The sequence below is a fragment of the Rhinoraja longicauda genome, chromosome 4, assembly GCF_053455715.1.
Source record: "Rhinoraja longicauda isolate Sanriku21f chromosome 4, sRhiLon1.1, whole genome shotgun sequence".
Taxonomy (NCBI): domain Eukaryota; kingdom Metazoa; phylum Chordata; class Chondrichthyes; order Rajiformes; family Arhynchobatidae; genus Rhinoraja; species Rhinoraja longicauda.
In genome coordinates this window covers 93605257-93620180 of record NC_135956.1, presented here as the reverse complement: position 1 = coordinate 93620180, position 14924 = coordinate 93605257, and the positions used below count along the sequence as shown (strand labels likewise).

At 46.0% G+C, this 14924-nt stretch overlaps 1 protein-coding gene across 1 annotated transcript in view; it reads right to left on the bottom strand.

Annotated features, from left to right (window-relative positions):
• Nucleotides 1-367: 367 nt before the first annotated feature.
• The window catches only part of foxh1 (forkhead box H1), a 31059-nt gene continuing 16502 nt past the window's right edge, over nt 368-14924 (bottom strand). Inside the window, exon 3 of the mRNA XM_078398460.1 lies at nt 368-1490. Within this exon, the coding sequence (XP_078254586.1) occupies nt 441-1490 (1050 nt within the window). The 3' untranslated portion in view covers nt 368-440. The remainder of the gene's footprint in view (nt 1491-14924) is intronic.

The window sequence follows — 14924 nt, the reverse complement described above, 5'->3', positions numbered from 1 at the left end:
AGAAAGGAGACGAGGAGGGATTTTTTTAGCCAGAGTGTGGTGAATCTGTGGAATTTGTTGCCACAGACGGCTGATGAGGCAGTGAATATTTTTAAGGCAGATTGAGATTCTTGATAAGTGCGTGTGTCAGAGGTTATGGGGAGAAGGCAGGAGAATGGGGTTGAGAGGGAAAGATCAACCATTATTGATTATTACTGGTGGAACAGACCTGATGGGTTGAATAGTGCAGAGAAAACGATTTTTTAATTTACAGCTTCATACTTCAAACATGGTAAAAGATTTAAGAATAATTTTCCAAGAATTTTCCAAAATTTATTAAAATGTTTGAACCAGAAAAGTTAAAGGCAATTCTCCATGTGCATAAATGTTCGTAAAACATTTTAAAATTTGGACATTATGGTTTTAGAAGCTTTGACTGAAGCTTTATACAGAGTGGGTGCTCAGTAGTTGAACGGCATGTAGCGAGCCCGCACGAGCCCAGTGGCACCCCGTGGCCCCCCGGCACCAGCAGGGCAAAACATGGCATCAAAGACACTTTTATTTGGTGGGACAACCTGCAACATTCTGTCCAAATCCAACACAGACGATGGCCGTAGAGATGGCAAAGGGCATGGGCTGGGTAGCAAGGGCCAGCTGGGATGGCCTAGGTAATGTGTTGGCCTGCATGGGTAGAACAACAAACCTGAGGGGTTGTTGTGCTGGAAGAAGGCGGAGTAGGGTAAACTCATGCTGGGTGGCAGCGTTACGTTGGGAGGGGGGTATTTTGTGTAGGAAGTTGGTAATTCCCAGTGTACACAGGGTCTGAGTGGAAGCTCAGGCTCCAGATAGTTGGAGCAATGATTATCCCAAATGGAAATGGGAGTAGAGCTGCCATACTCTACAGATAACCTTGGGCGCTTGGACTCTTGTCTACCTGGGGATTCTTGTTGCGAGATATTGGTATCATCCTCAATGGAGGAAGGACTGGAAGTTGAAGTGCTTAAGGGCGAATGAAGGTGGATGTCATGATTGGCCGATGGGGATGGGGATGAGAATGAGGAGCACTGAGCCCTGTCCAAGGCCACTGGGTGATGCCACAAATCCCACTCTGATCTTCTCTGTTGGGTGGCATCACCATGTGATGACTTTATTTGGGCACAGTGTCCAGAGGGCCCAGGGTAGCTCTTCTCCTTTTCAGGTGCAGAAGATTCCAAGCTGTTCCACAAGGTGTCAATGGCAAATGCACTTTCTGCCCTGCTGCTGCCCTGCTGTGGGAATGTTCTCACAGCCCCAGGGGTTTCTGACACCTCTTCTGATTTGCTGTTTACTTCAGAAGAGGAGAGACCCAAAATACCACCCTGGATATATGCCGTCGAACTGGCTGCAAACTTCCTTCCATCCTGACGCGAGACAGAGGTGTTTTGTCTTTTCAATGCTTCGGGTGGGATGTGAGTCACATCCACTGTCCAGTAGTTCCCTTTTCCTTGCGGCCTTTTGGGGTCATTCAAAACCTAACAACAAAGCAGACAAATTTTACTTCAAAAATAATTGTACTGATAGCACAAATACATCCCATACACCCTCTGCATAGCTGGCCATTCGTTATTTGCAAGTCGCACCAGCCTCGCCGTTACATCTCCACAGCCAAACCATGCAATATGTTTGTAGCATAGCATTACTGAATGATTAGTTTTAGGTTGGACCCTGACCAAATCCCCAACAGCCATCTTCCCCCAATCTTTAACCATCAGATACCGAAATTTCAGAGACATAAGAAAATACAGATGTTGGAATCTTGACAAAAACACAAAGTGCTTGAAACTCAGTGAGTCAGGCAGCATCTGTGGAGGGGGCAGATGGCATGTGGGGTTGATACCCTTCTTCAGGACGTGACACGCTGACTGTCTATTCCCACAGATGCTGCCTGACCCATTGAAGTCTATCGTGGTTAAGTTGTCCCTCAGGCTCCTTTGAAATCTCCCCCTCCCCCCCCCCCCCTCACCTTAAGCGCATGTCCTCTGGTTCTTGATTCCCCTACTCTGGATAAAGGATTGTGCATTCATAATATCTATTCTCCACATGCTTTTATACACCTCTATAACATCACCCCTCAGTCTCCTACACTCCAAAGAATAAAGTCCTAGCCTGCTCAACCTCTCCCTACACCTCAGGCCCTCAGGTCATGGCAATATCCTCTTAAATCTTCTCTGCACTCTTTCCTGCTTAACAGCACCCTTCCTGTAGCAGGAGACTGAACACAGTACTCCAAATGTGGCCTCACCAATGTCTTGTACAACTGGAACATAACATTCCAACTTTTACATTCAATACCCTGACTGATGAAGGCCAAATGTACCAAGAGCCTCTTGACCAGCCTATCTACACGTGACGCCAAATTCAGAGAATTATGTACCTGTACTCCTCGATCCCTCCGCTCTACAACACCTCCTGGGGGCTTGCCATTTACTGTGAAGGTCCTGCCCATCCCTGGTTGAACATCTCAAAATGCAACACCTTGCTGAAGAAGGGTCTCAACCCGAAACGTCACCCATTCCTTCTCTCCAGAGATGCTGAGTAACTCCAGCTTTTTGTGTCTATCTTGGGTTTAAACGAGCATCTGCAGTTCCTTCTTGCACCTTGCATAAACTCCATGCATTAGCCATCCCTCAGCCCATCAAGACCCCGCTATCATTTTTGACAGCCATCTTCACTATCTACGATACCACTCACTTTAGTGTCATCTGCAAAGTTATGAATCATGCCTTGTACATTCTCATCCAAATTGTTGAGATAAACCATAAACAGCAATGTCCGGGCCTACATTGCTGTCAGGGCCTAATACGGGACTTGTCACCGGCCCAGGCTGAAAAACAACCTTCCACCATCACCCTCTGCTCCCTTCCATGAAGCCTCGTTGGAGCACAGTGCTGGACTAACTCGGCATGTCAGGCAAAATGTCTCTGGAGGACATGGGTAGGTGACCGTTCTGGTCGGGCCCTACTTAACGCGTTGAGTTACTTCCACACTTTGTGTTCTATGCATCTGCTATTCCTTGTGTCTGTATTCAGTTAGCTAGTTCTCGCTTGATCCTACTTGATCTAACCTCCCAGAGCAGCCTATCATGTACAACCTTATTAAAGGCCTTGCTGATGTCAACATAGACAATATCTATGGCCTTACCCTCAATACCTTTCTGATTACTTTTTAAAAAAACCTCAAATTCATAAGAATGATCTCCCACATACAAAACCATACTGTCTATCTAATCTAACTGCATATATAATTTAGGATTGCCAACTGTCCCGTATTAGCCAGGATATCCCTGACAGCAAGGTAGGCCCGGACACTGTATGCCCAGGGGCCGCAGCAGTCCCGGATAATGTAGGCCCGGGCGCCGCCTAATGGAGGTTGCGTAGCAACCTGCCTCCCGGCCCGAGCGGCCACCGTTGGTGGAGTGGGAACGCGTTGCCGCTGGCTGGGTGAGGTCACGTGGGGCGCGGAGCGGTGATGTCACCTTGTCCCATATTTGGGACAACCGTAGCAAGACCTCAAGGCATCTGGTCAGGGCGGGAGACCATCTATGCAAGATTCCAAGGGGTCTGGTCAGGGCGGGTGATCATCTATGCAAGACGCCATGGGGTCTGGTCAGGGCTAGTGACCATCTATGCAAGACGCCATGGGGTCTGGTCAGGGCTAGTGACCATCTATGCAAGACGCCATGGGGTCTGGTCAGGGCTAGTGACCATCTATGCAAGACGCCATGAGGTCTGGTCAGGGCTAGTGACCATCTATGCAAGACGCCATGAGGTCTGGTCAGGGCGGTTATGGAGAGAGCACTCTTCTGGCAGAATTTGGACCCAGAGGCCACAGTTTAAAAGTAAGGGGTGACTGATATAATAGAGATGTGATTAAATACTCTAAATGTTTAGTTTTTTGTTTAGTTTAGATATACAGTGTGGAAACAGCCCACAAAGATAGACAATAGGTGCAGGAGGAGGCCATTCGGCCCTTCGAGCCAGCACCGCCATTCAATGTGATCATGGCTGCTCATTCTCAATCAGTACCCCATTCCTGCCTTCTCCCCATACCCCCTGACTCCGCTATCCTTAAGAGCTCTATCTAGCTCTCTCTTGAATGCATTCAGAGAATTGGCCTCCACTGCCTTCTGAGGCAGAGAATTCCACAGATTCACAACTCTCTGACTGAAAAAGTTTTTCCTCATCTCAGTTCTAAATGGCCTACCCCTTATTCTTAAACTGTGGCCACTTGTTCTGGACTCCCCCCCTCTAACGTGTCCAACCCCTTAATAATCTTATACGTTTCGATAAGATCTCCTCTCATCCTTCTAAATTCTAGTGTATACAAGCCTAGTCGCTCCAGTCTTTCAACATATGATAGTCCCGCCATTCCAGGAATTAACCTAGTAAACCTACGCTGCACGCCCTCATTAGCAAGAATATCCTTCCTCAAATTTGGAGACTAAAACTGCACACAGTACTCCAGTTGTGGTCTCACTAGGGCCCTGTACAACTGCAGAAGGACCTCTTTGCTCCTATACTCAACTCTTGTTATGAAGGCCAACATTCCATTGGCTTTCTTCACTGCCTGCTGTACCTGCATGATTCCTTTCAGTGACTGATGCACTAGGACACCCAGATCTCGTTGTACGTCCCCTGTTCCTAACTTGACACCATTCAGATAATACTCTGCCTTCCTATTCTTACCACCAAAGTGGATAACCTCACACTTATCCACATTAAACTGCATCTGCCATGCATCCGCCCACTCACACAACCTGTCCAAGTCACCCTGCAACCTCATAGCATCTTCCTCACAGTTCACACTACCACCCAGCTTTGTATCATCTGCAAATTTGCTAATGGTACTTTTAATCCCTTCATCCAATCATTAATGCATATTGTAAACAGCTGCGGTCCCAGCACCGAGCCTTGCGGTACCCCACTAGTCACTGCCTGCCATTCTGAAAGGGACCCATTTATCCCCACCCTTTGCTTTCTGTCTGTCAACCAATTTTCTATCCATGTCAGTACCCTACCTCCAATACCATGTGCTCTAATTTTGCCCACTAATTTCCCACTAAGATCCATGATCAGCCTGGACACTATCATACGCACTAGGAACAATTTACAAAAGCCAATTTACCTACAAATCTGCATAGCTTTGAAATGAGGGAGAAAACCGGAGCACCCAGAGATAACTCACTCGGAGAATGTACAACACAATACAGACTGGGTATTGTGCAATGAGGAAAGATTAGTTAGCGATCTTGTTGTGCAAAGCCCCTTGGACAACAGCGACCATAATATGCTGGAATTCTGCATTAAGATGGAGAGTGACATGGTTAATTCAGAGACGAGGTCCTGAATTTAAAGAAAGGTGACTTTGATGGTTGGAGACAGGAATTAGCTAGGATAGACGGGCAAATTATACTTAAAGAGTTGACAGTGGAGATGCAATGGCAAATAATTAAAAACTGCATGGATGAATTACAACAATTGTTCATCCCTGTCTAGTGTAAAAATAAAATGAGGAAGGTGGCTGAACAATGGCTAACGAGGGAAATTAGGGATTGTGTTAAATCCACGCAGAGGCAGCTAAATTGGCTAGAGGAAGCAGCAAACCAGACGACTGGGAAAAAAGAGCATGAAAGAAAGCTTGCAGGGAATATAAAAACTGACTGCAAAAGCTTCTTCAGATATGTGAAGAGGAAAAGTTTAGTGAAGACAAATGTAGGTCCCTTACAATCAGAGACAAGTGAATTTACAATGGGAAACAAGGAAATGGCAGATCAGTTAAACAAGTACTTTGGTTCTGTCTTCACTAAGGAAGACACAAACAATCCCCCAAAATACTAGGAGACCGAGGATCTAGTGGGAGGAAGGAACTGAAGGGAATTCACATTAATCAGGAAATGGTGTTAGGTAAACTGTTGGGACTGAAGGCAAATAAATCCCCAGGGCCTGATGGTTTGCATCAACGAGTACTCAAGGAGGTGGCCCTAGAAATCATGGATTAATTGCTGGTCATTTTTCAATGTTTTCCAGATTGTGGATCAGTTCCTGTGGACTGGAGGGTAGCCAATGAAACTCCACTTTTTAAGAAAGGAGGGAGAGAGAAAATGGGGAATTATAGATCAATTAGCCTTACATCAGTGGTTGGGAAGCTGGTTGAGTCAATTATTAAAGATGTTATAGCAGTGCATTTGGAAAGCAGTGACAGGATTGGTCAAAGTCAGCATGGATTTATGAAGGGGAAATCATGCTTGACTAATCTTCTGGAATTTTTTGAGGATATAATAAGTAGAATGGATAAGGGAGAGCCAGTGGATGTGCTGTTTCTGGACGAGGGAATTAAATGTAACATCCCCAAGTTTGTGATTGACACAAAGATGGGTGGCAGTGTGAACTGCGAGGTGGATGCTATGAGGCTGCAGGATGACTTGGATAGGTTGGGTGAGTGGGCAGATGCAGTATAATGTGGACAAATGTGAGGTTATCCACTTTGGTGGCAAGAACAGGAAGGCAGATTATTATCGGAATGGTGTCAGATTAGGAGAAGGGGAGATGCAACGAGACCTGGGAGTGCTTGTACATCAGTCACTGAAAGTAACTGGCAGTGAAGAAAGCAAATGGCATGTTGGTCTTCATAGTGAGAGGATTTGAGTATAGAAGCAAAGAGGTCCTACTGCAGTTGTACAGGGCCCTGGTGAGATCACACCTGGAGTATTGTGTGCAATTTTGGTCTCCTAATTTGAGGAAGGACATTCTTGTTATTGAGGGAGTGCAGCGTAGGTTCATCAGGTTAATTCCCGGGATGGCGGGACTAACATATGATGAAGGAATGGGTTGACTGGGCTAATATTCACTGGAATTTAGAAGGATGAGAGGGAATCTTATAGAAACATTTAAAATTCTTAAAGGATTGGACAGGCAAAATGCAGGAAAAATGTTCCCCATGTTGGGGGAGTCCAGAACCAGGGGTCACAGTTTAAGAATAAGTGGTGCGCCATTTAGGACTGAGATGAGGAAAAACTTTTTCACCCAGAGAGCTGTGAATCAGTGGAATTCTCTGCTACAAAAGGCAGTGGAAGCCAATTCACTGGATGTTTTCAAGAGAGAGTTAGATAGAGCTCTTAGGGCAAAGGGAATCAAGGGATATGGAGAAAATGCAGGAACGGGGTACTGATTTTGGATGATCAGCCATTATCATATTGAATGGCGGTGCTGGCTCGAGGGGCCGAATGGCCTATTTCTGCACCTATTATCTATGTTTCAATGTTACAACCTCCTTACAGACAGCACCCATAGTAAGGATGGAACCCGGGTCTGGCGCTGAGGCAGCAACTCTACCGCTGCACCCCTCTGCCACCCTGGGACAAACCGCTCACTCCCTTCAAAGGGTAGCATTATTTTAATATTTTTGAGCTGCCACATGACTTCCTGACTCCCATACTCAATGTCCTGACTGATGAAGACATGCACACCATAAGCCAATTTACCACTATACAGTATCTACTTGGATTGCCACTTGCAGGACTTGGACCCCAAGACCACTCTTTACAATAGTCTCCTAATTTGAGGAAGGACATTATTGCTATTGAGAGAGTGCAGCGTAGGTTGACAAGGTTAAATCCCGGGATGGCGGGACTGATGTATGATGAAAGAATGGGTTGACTGGGCTTACATTCGCTGGAATTTAGAAGGATGAGGGAGGATCTTGTAGAAATCTTGGTGGTGCTGGCTCAAAGGGCCAAATGGCCTACTCCTGCACCTGTTTTCTATGTTTCTAGGACCTACACAGTGAATGGTAGGGCTGTGCGGAGTATTGTAGAACAGAGGGATCTAGGCGACCAGGTACATAGTTCGTTGACAGTGGCATCACAGGTAGATAGGGTGGTCAAAATGGCTATAGGCACATTGGCCTTCATCAGTCAGAGCATTGAGTATAGAAGTGAGGTCATGTTGCAGTTGTATAAGACGTTGGTGAGGCTGCATTTAGAGTATCGTGTTCAGTTCTGGGCACTGTTATAGGAAAGATGTTGTCAAGCTGGAAAGGGTGCAGTGTCTGAAGAAGGGTCTCGACCCGAAATGTTACCCATTCCTTCCCTCCAGAGATGCTGCCTGTCCCACTGAGTTACTCCAGCAGTTTGTGTCTATATAAGGGTGCAGAGAAGATTTAGAAGGATGTTGTCTGGACTGAGACTCTACACTTTGGAGCGCAGGAAGATGAGGGGTGATCTTAGAGGTGTACAAAATCATGAGAGGAATAGATCGGGCAGATGCACAGAGTCTCTTACCCAGAGTAAGGGAATCAAGAACCATAGGTTTAAGGTGAGGAGGAAAAGATTTAATGGGAACCTGAAGGGAAACTTTTTCACACAGAGGGTGGTGGGTGTATGGAACAAGCTGCCAGAGGAGGTAGTTGTGGCAGGGACTATCCCAAAGTTTAAGAAACATTTAGACAGGTACATGGATAGGACAGGTTTAGAGGGATATGGGCCAAACGCAGGCAGGTGGGACTAGTGTAGATGCAACAGAACATTCTGGAGGGGGAGGGTGAACAGCCAGTTGTCGTGGTGCACATTGGCACCAACGATATAGGTAAAAAACGGGATGAGGTCCTCCAAGGTGAATTTAGGGAGCTAGGAGATAAACTAAAAAGTAGGACCTCAAAGGTAATAATCTCTGGATTACTACCAGTGCCACGTGCTAGTCAGAGTAGAAATAGGAGGATATTTCAGATGAATACGTGGCTTGAAAAATGGTGCAAGGGGGAGGGATTTGAATTTCTGGGACATTGGAACCAGTTCTGGGAGAGGTGGGACCGTTACAAGCAGGACGGTCTGCACCTGAGCTGGAATGGAACCAATGTCCTTGGGGGAGTGTTTACTAGCGCTGTCGGGGAGGATTTAAACTAATGTGGCAGGGAGATGAAAACATAATTATATAAGGGGCAAGAGTGTTATAAAAACAAGCCTGAAGGCTTTGTGTCTCAATGCAAGGAGTATACATAATAAGGTGGATGAATTAAATGTGGAGATAGTTGTTAATGATTATGATGTAGTTGGGATTACGGAGACGTGGCTCCAGGGTGACCAAGGCTGGGAGCTCAACATCCAGGGATATTCTATATTCAGGCGGGATAGACAGAAAGGAAAAGGAGGTGGGGTAGCGTTACTGGTTAGAGAGGAGATTAACGCAGTGGAAAGGAAGGACATTAGCTCGGAGGATGTGGAATCGATATGGGTAGAGCTGTGAAACACTAAGGGGCAGAAAACGCTAGTGGGAGTTGTGTACAGGCCACCTAATAGCAGTAGTGAGGTTGGGGATGGCATCAAACAGGAAATTAGAAATGCGTGCACTAAAGGTGCAGTAGTTATAATGGATGACTTCAATCTACATATAGATTGCGTGAACCAAATTGGCAGGGGTGCTGAGGAAGAGGATTTCTTGGAATGTTTACGAGATGGTTTTCTAAACCAACATGTCGAGGAACCAACGAGAGAACAGGCCATTCAAGACTGGGTATTGAGTAATGAGGAAGGGTTAGTTAGCAGTCTTGTTGTGCGAGGCCCCTTGGGCAAAAGTGACCATAATATGGTGGAGTTCTTCATTAGGATGGAGAAGGACAAAGTCAATTCAGAAACAAGTGTTCTGAACTTAAAGAAAGGTAACTTTGAGGGTATGAGACGTGAATTGTCCAAGATAGACTGGCAATTTATACTAAAAGGGTTGACGGTGGACATGCAATGGAAGGCATTTTAAGATTGCATGGATGAACTACAACAATTGTTCATCCCAGTTTGGCAAAAGAACAAACCAGGAAAGGTAGTGCATCCGTGGCTAACAAGGGAAATCAAGGATAGTATTAAAACAAAAGATGAACCATATAAATTAGCCAGAAAAAGTAGCATACCAGAGGACTGGGAGAAATTCAGAGTCCAGCAGAGGAGGACAAAGGGCTTAATTAGGAAAGGGAAAATAGATTATGAGGGAAAACTGGCAAGGAACATAAAAACAGACTGCAAAAGCTTTTATAGATATGTGAAGAGAAAAAGACTAGTTAAGACAAATGTAGGTCCCTTGCAGTCGGAAACAGGTGAATTGATCATAGGGAACAAGGAGATGGCAGACCAATTGAACAAATACTTTGGTTCTGTCTTCACTAAGGAAGACATAAACAATCTGCCGGAAATAGCGGGGGACCGGGGTTCTAACGAGATGGAGGAACTGAGGGTAATCCAGGTTAGTCAGGAAGTGGTGTTAGGTAAATTAAATGGATTAAAGGCCAATAAATCCCCAGGGCCAGATAGGCTGCATCCCAGAGTGCTTAAGGAAGTAGCCTCAGAAATAGTGGATGCATTAGTGATAATTTTTCAAAACTCTTTAGATTCTGGAGTAGTTCCTGAGGATTGGAGGGTAGCTAATGTAACCCCACTTTTTAAAAAGGGAGGGAGAGAGAAAACGGGGAATTATAGACCAGTTAGCCTAACATCGGTAGTGGGGAAAATGCTAGAGTCAGTTATTAAAGATGTGACAGCATCGCATTTGGAAAGTTGTGAAATCATCGGACAAAGTCAGCATGGATTTACCAAAGGCAAATCATGCCTGACGAATCTTATAGAATTTTTCGAGGATGTAACTAGTAGAGTGGATAAGGGAGAACCAGTCGATGTGTTATATCTGGACTTTCAGAAGGCCTTCGACAAGGTCCCACATAGGAGATTGGGGTACAAACTTAAAGCACACGGTATTGGAGGTTCAGTGTTGAGGTGGATAGAGAATTGGTTGGCGGACAGGAAGCAAAGAGTAGGAATAAACGGGTTCTTTTCGGAATGGCAGGCAGTGACTAGTGGGGTACCGCAAGGCTCAGTGCTGGGACCCCAGTTATTTACAATATATATTAATGATTTGGACGAGGGAATTGAATGCAACATCTCTAAGTTTGCGGATGACACGAAGCTGGGTGGCAGTGTTAGCTGCGAGGAGGATGCTAGGAGGCTGCAAAGTGACTTGGATAGATTAGGAGAGTGGGCAAATGCATGGCAGATGCAATATAATGTGGATAAATGTGAGGTTATCCACTTTGGCGGCAAGAACAGGAAAGCAGAGTATTACCTGAATGGTGGCCAATTAGGAAAAGGGGAGATGCAACGTGACCTGGGTGTCATGGTGCACCAGTCATTGAAAGCAAGCGTGCAGGTGCAGCAGGCAGTGAAGAAAGCGAATGGTATGTTAGCATTCATAGCAAGAGGATTTGAGTATAGGAGCAGGGAGGTTCTGCTGCAGTTGTACAGGGCCTTGGTGAGACCGCACCTGGAGTATTGTGTACAGTTTTGGTCTCCTAATCTGAGGAAAGACATTCTAGCCTTAGAGGGAGTACAGAGAAGGTTCACCAGATTGATCCCTGGGATGGCAGGACTTTCATATGAAGAAAGACTGGATAGACTAGGCTTATACTCGCTGAAATTTAGAAGACTGAGGGGGGATCTTATTGAAACATATAAAATTCTTAAGGGGTTGGACAGGCTAGATGCGGGAAGGTTGTTCCCGATGTTGGGGAAGTCCAGAACCAGGGGTCACAGCTTAAGGATAAGGGGGAAGTCTTTTAGGACCGAGATGAGAAAACATTTCTTTACACAGAGAGTGGTGAGTCTGTGGAATTCTCTGCCACAGAAGGTAGTTGAGGCCAGTTCATTGGCTATATTTAAGAGGGAGTTAGATGTGGCCCTTATGGTTAGAGGGATCAGGGGGTATGGAGAGAAGGCAGGTACAGGATACTGAGCTGGATGATCAGCCATGACCATATTGAATGGCGATGCAGGCTCGAAGGGCCGAATGGCCTACTCCTGCACCTATTTTCTATGTCTATGTCTATGTCTATGTTGGCTGGTGTGGGCAAGTTGGGCCGAAGGGTCTGCTTCCACGCTGTTAGATTCTATCACTCTATGAGATTCAGCACATTCTGACTCAAGAAATTCCTCTCGTCTCCTTTCTAAATTTCTGCCCTTTTATTCTGAGACTATGGCCTCTGGTCTTAGCCTCCCACCAGTGGGAACATCCTATCTACATCCACTCTATCTAGGCCTGGGCTCGGTGAGCCAAAGGGTCGTTTCCACAGTGTGTCTCTGAACTAAACCATACCGCCCTGACACGTTGCTATTTGTTGCTTTAATGGCAACCACGAGCTACCCACAGCCATGAACTGTGAGGAAAGTCTGGTCAACCTTCCCCCACACAGCTGAATGTAGTGTACATGTTATATTTATGGAGGAGTCAGCTGCTGTACCTATGCCCCACACAGCTGCCGTACCTATGCCCCACACATGTGCTGTACCTATGCCCCACACAGCTGAACATGGAGGAGTCAGCTGCTGTACCTATGCCCCACACATGTGCTGTGCCTATGCCCCATACAGCTGTCGTACCTATGCCCCACACATGTGCTGTACCTATGCCCCACACAGCTGAACATGGAGGGGTCAGCTGCTGTACCTATGCACATTTTCCATGGGAAGTCAATAGACAATAGGTGCAGGAGGAGGCCATTCGGCCCTTCGAGCCAGCACCGCCATTCAATGTGATCATGGCTGATCATTCTCAGTCCTTGTCACCCTCCCTCCCCCTGTAGACACGGCCTCAATATTAACTACTCCAGAGCCCATGGCCCATGCCCAGGGCACTGAGCAACAAAGCAATGCCTGCAATCACAGCCTTTGCCAAATATTATGGTTATTACGTGTCTTTAATAAATTAACAACATTTATATTAGTGTTGGATTCTGCACACTTTGAAATCTGATTTACATCTTTCCAAGGACTTAGATTACTCTCCATATAGATTCACATACAGTGCACAGGTGCAGAGATTGATAGCTTGATTCTGGATGTCATGATGCAAACCTATAGAGCTTTGGTCAGGCTGCATTTGGACTAATGCATGCAGTTATGATCTCCTCATTACAGGAAGAACGTGGGGGCTTTGGAGACGGTGCAGAGGAGGTTTATTAGAATGCAGTTTGGATTAGAGGGTTCCAGCTACATGGAGAGGTGGGATTAGAGGGTTCCAGCTACAGGGAGAGGTTGGATTAGAGGGTTCCATCTACAGGGAGAGGTTGGATTAGAGGGTTCCAGCTACAGGGAGAGGTTGGATGGACTTGGACTGCTTTCCCTGAAGCGTTGGCGATTGAGCGGAAACTTGGTTGAGTAAATAAAATTAGAGGAATAGGTAGGATAGATGGTCAGAGCCTTTTCCCTTGTGCAACACTGGAGAGCACAGCTGTAAGGTGAGGGGGGGGAAGTTGAATGGAGACGTGTATGACGTTTTTTACACGGTGGTGGAGGCCTGGATTGCATTGACTGGGGTGGTGGTGGAAGCAGGTATGATTGTGGCATTTAAGAGGCTTTTAAATAGGCACATTGGAATGGAGGGATATCGATCATGTACAGGCAGGTAGAGTAGTTTAACGGCATCATGTTTGGTACAAACATTGTAGGCCAAAAGCCTCATTCCAGTGCTGTACTGTTCTGTGTCCTGTGATTAGTAAAGTCGTTAAAGATTACAGGGAGAAGGCAGGAGAATGGGGTTGAGAAAGAAAAACAGATCAGCTGCGATCAAATGACTTGAAGGGCCGATTGGCCTAATTCTGCTCCTATGTTTCATGGCCTTATAATAGGGAGGACTCTCATCCTGGGGTAACTCAGCAGGTCAGGCAGCATCTCTGGAGAACATGGATAGATGACATTTCACAGAGTGCTGGAATGGCGGGACTGTCCTATGTTGAAAGACTGGAGCGACTAGCACCTATTGTCTATTGTCTAACTCAGCGGGTCATAGAAACATAGAAAATAGGTGCAGGAGGCCATTCGGCCCTTCGAGCCAACACCACCATTCATTGTGATCATGGTTGATCATCCACAATGTGACAGTGGATGTGGTATACATGGATTTCAGTAAGGCTTTTGACAAGGTCCCACACAGGAGACTAGTCAAGAAGGTAAGAGCCCATGGGATCCAGGGCACCTTGGCAAAATAGATATAAAACTGGCTTAGTGACAGAAGGCAGAGGGTGATGGTAGAAGGGTGCTTCTGTGACTGGAGGCCGGTGTCCAGTGGGGTGCCGCAGAGATCGGTATTGGGTCCCTTACTGTTTGTAATCTACATAAATGATCTGGATGTCAACGTACAGGGCATGATCAGCAAGTTTGCAGATGACACAAAGATAGGGTGTAATGTCCCGTCATATCTGTTAGTCTTGTGTCATGTTCTGTGTTTAGATTCTCATTTCAGGTCCCTTGACTTCCTGCCATTGTAATTGTCAGCCCCGCCTTGATTGTTTCCACCTGTGTGCCCTTACCTCATGTATATATAGTCCACGCCTCCCTTTATCCTGTGCCAGTTCGTATTGTGATTCATGTGCTCTCGGTCGTAGTATAGCTAGTAAGTAATTTTTTGTAACTAATGTTTTTGTAGCTGAGTAAGTTTAGAGTTTTTGGTTCGAATCGCAGTGTTCTTTAATGTGAAAATTAAAGAACGCCTTTATTTTCTCCAAATTGACTCTTGTGTGTGAGTCGTGTGTTTGAGTCCAGTTCCTGTGTGCCCCAGAGCATAACATAGGGGGGGTGGTGAATAGCGAAGAAGGGATCTGCAAGCTGCAGGAAGCATAGCAGTGGCAGATGGAATTTAATCCTGAAAAGTGCGAGGTGATGCACTTTGGCAGAAATAACTTGGAGAGGGAGTACACCATGAATGGAAGGACCCTAGGGAAGACAGGGGTACAGAGGGACCTTGGAGTACAGGTACACAAGTCCTTGAAGGCAGCAGGACAGGTGGACAGGGCATCGAATATAAAAGTAGGGGGGTAATGATGGAATTGTACAGAACACTGGTGAGGCCACAGCTGGAGTATTGTGTACAGTTCTGGTC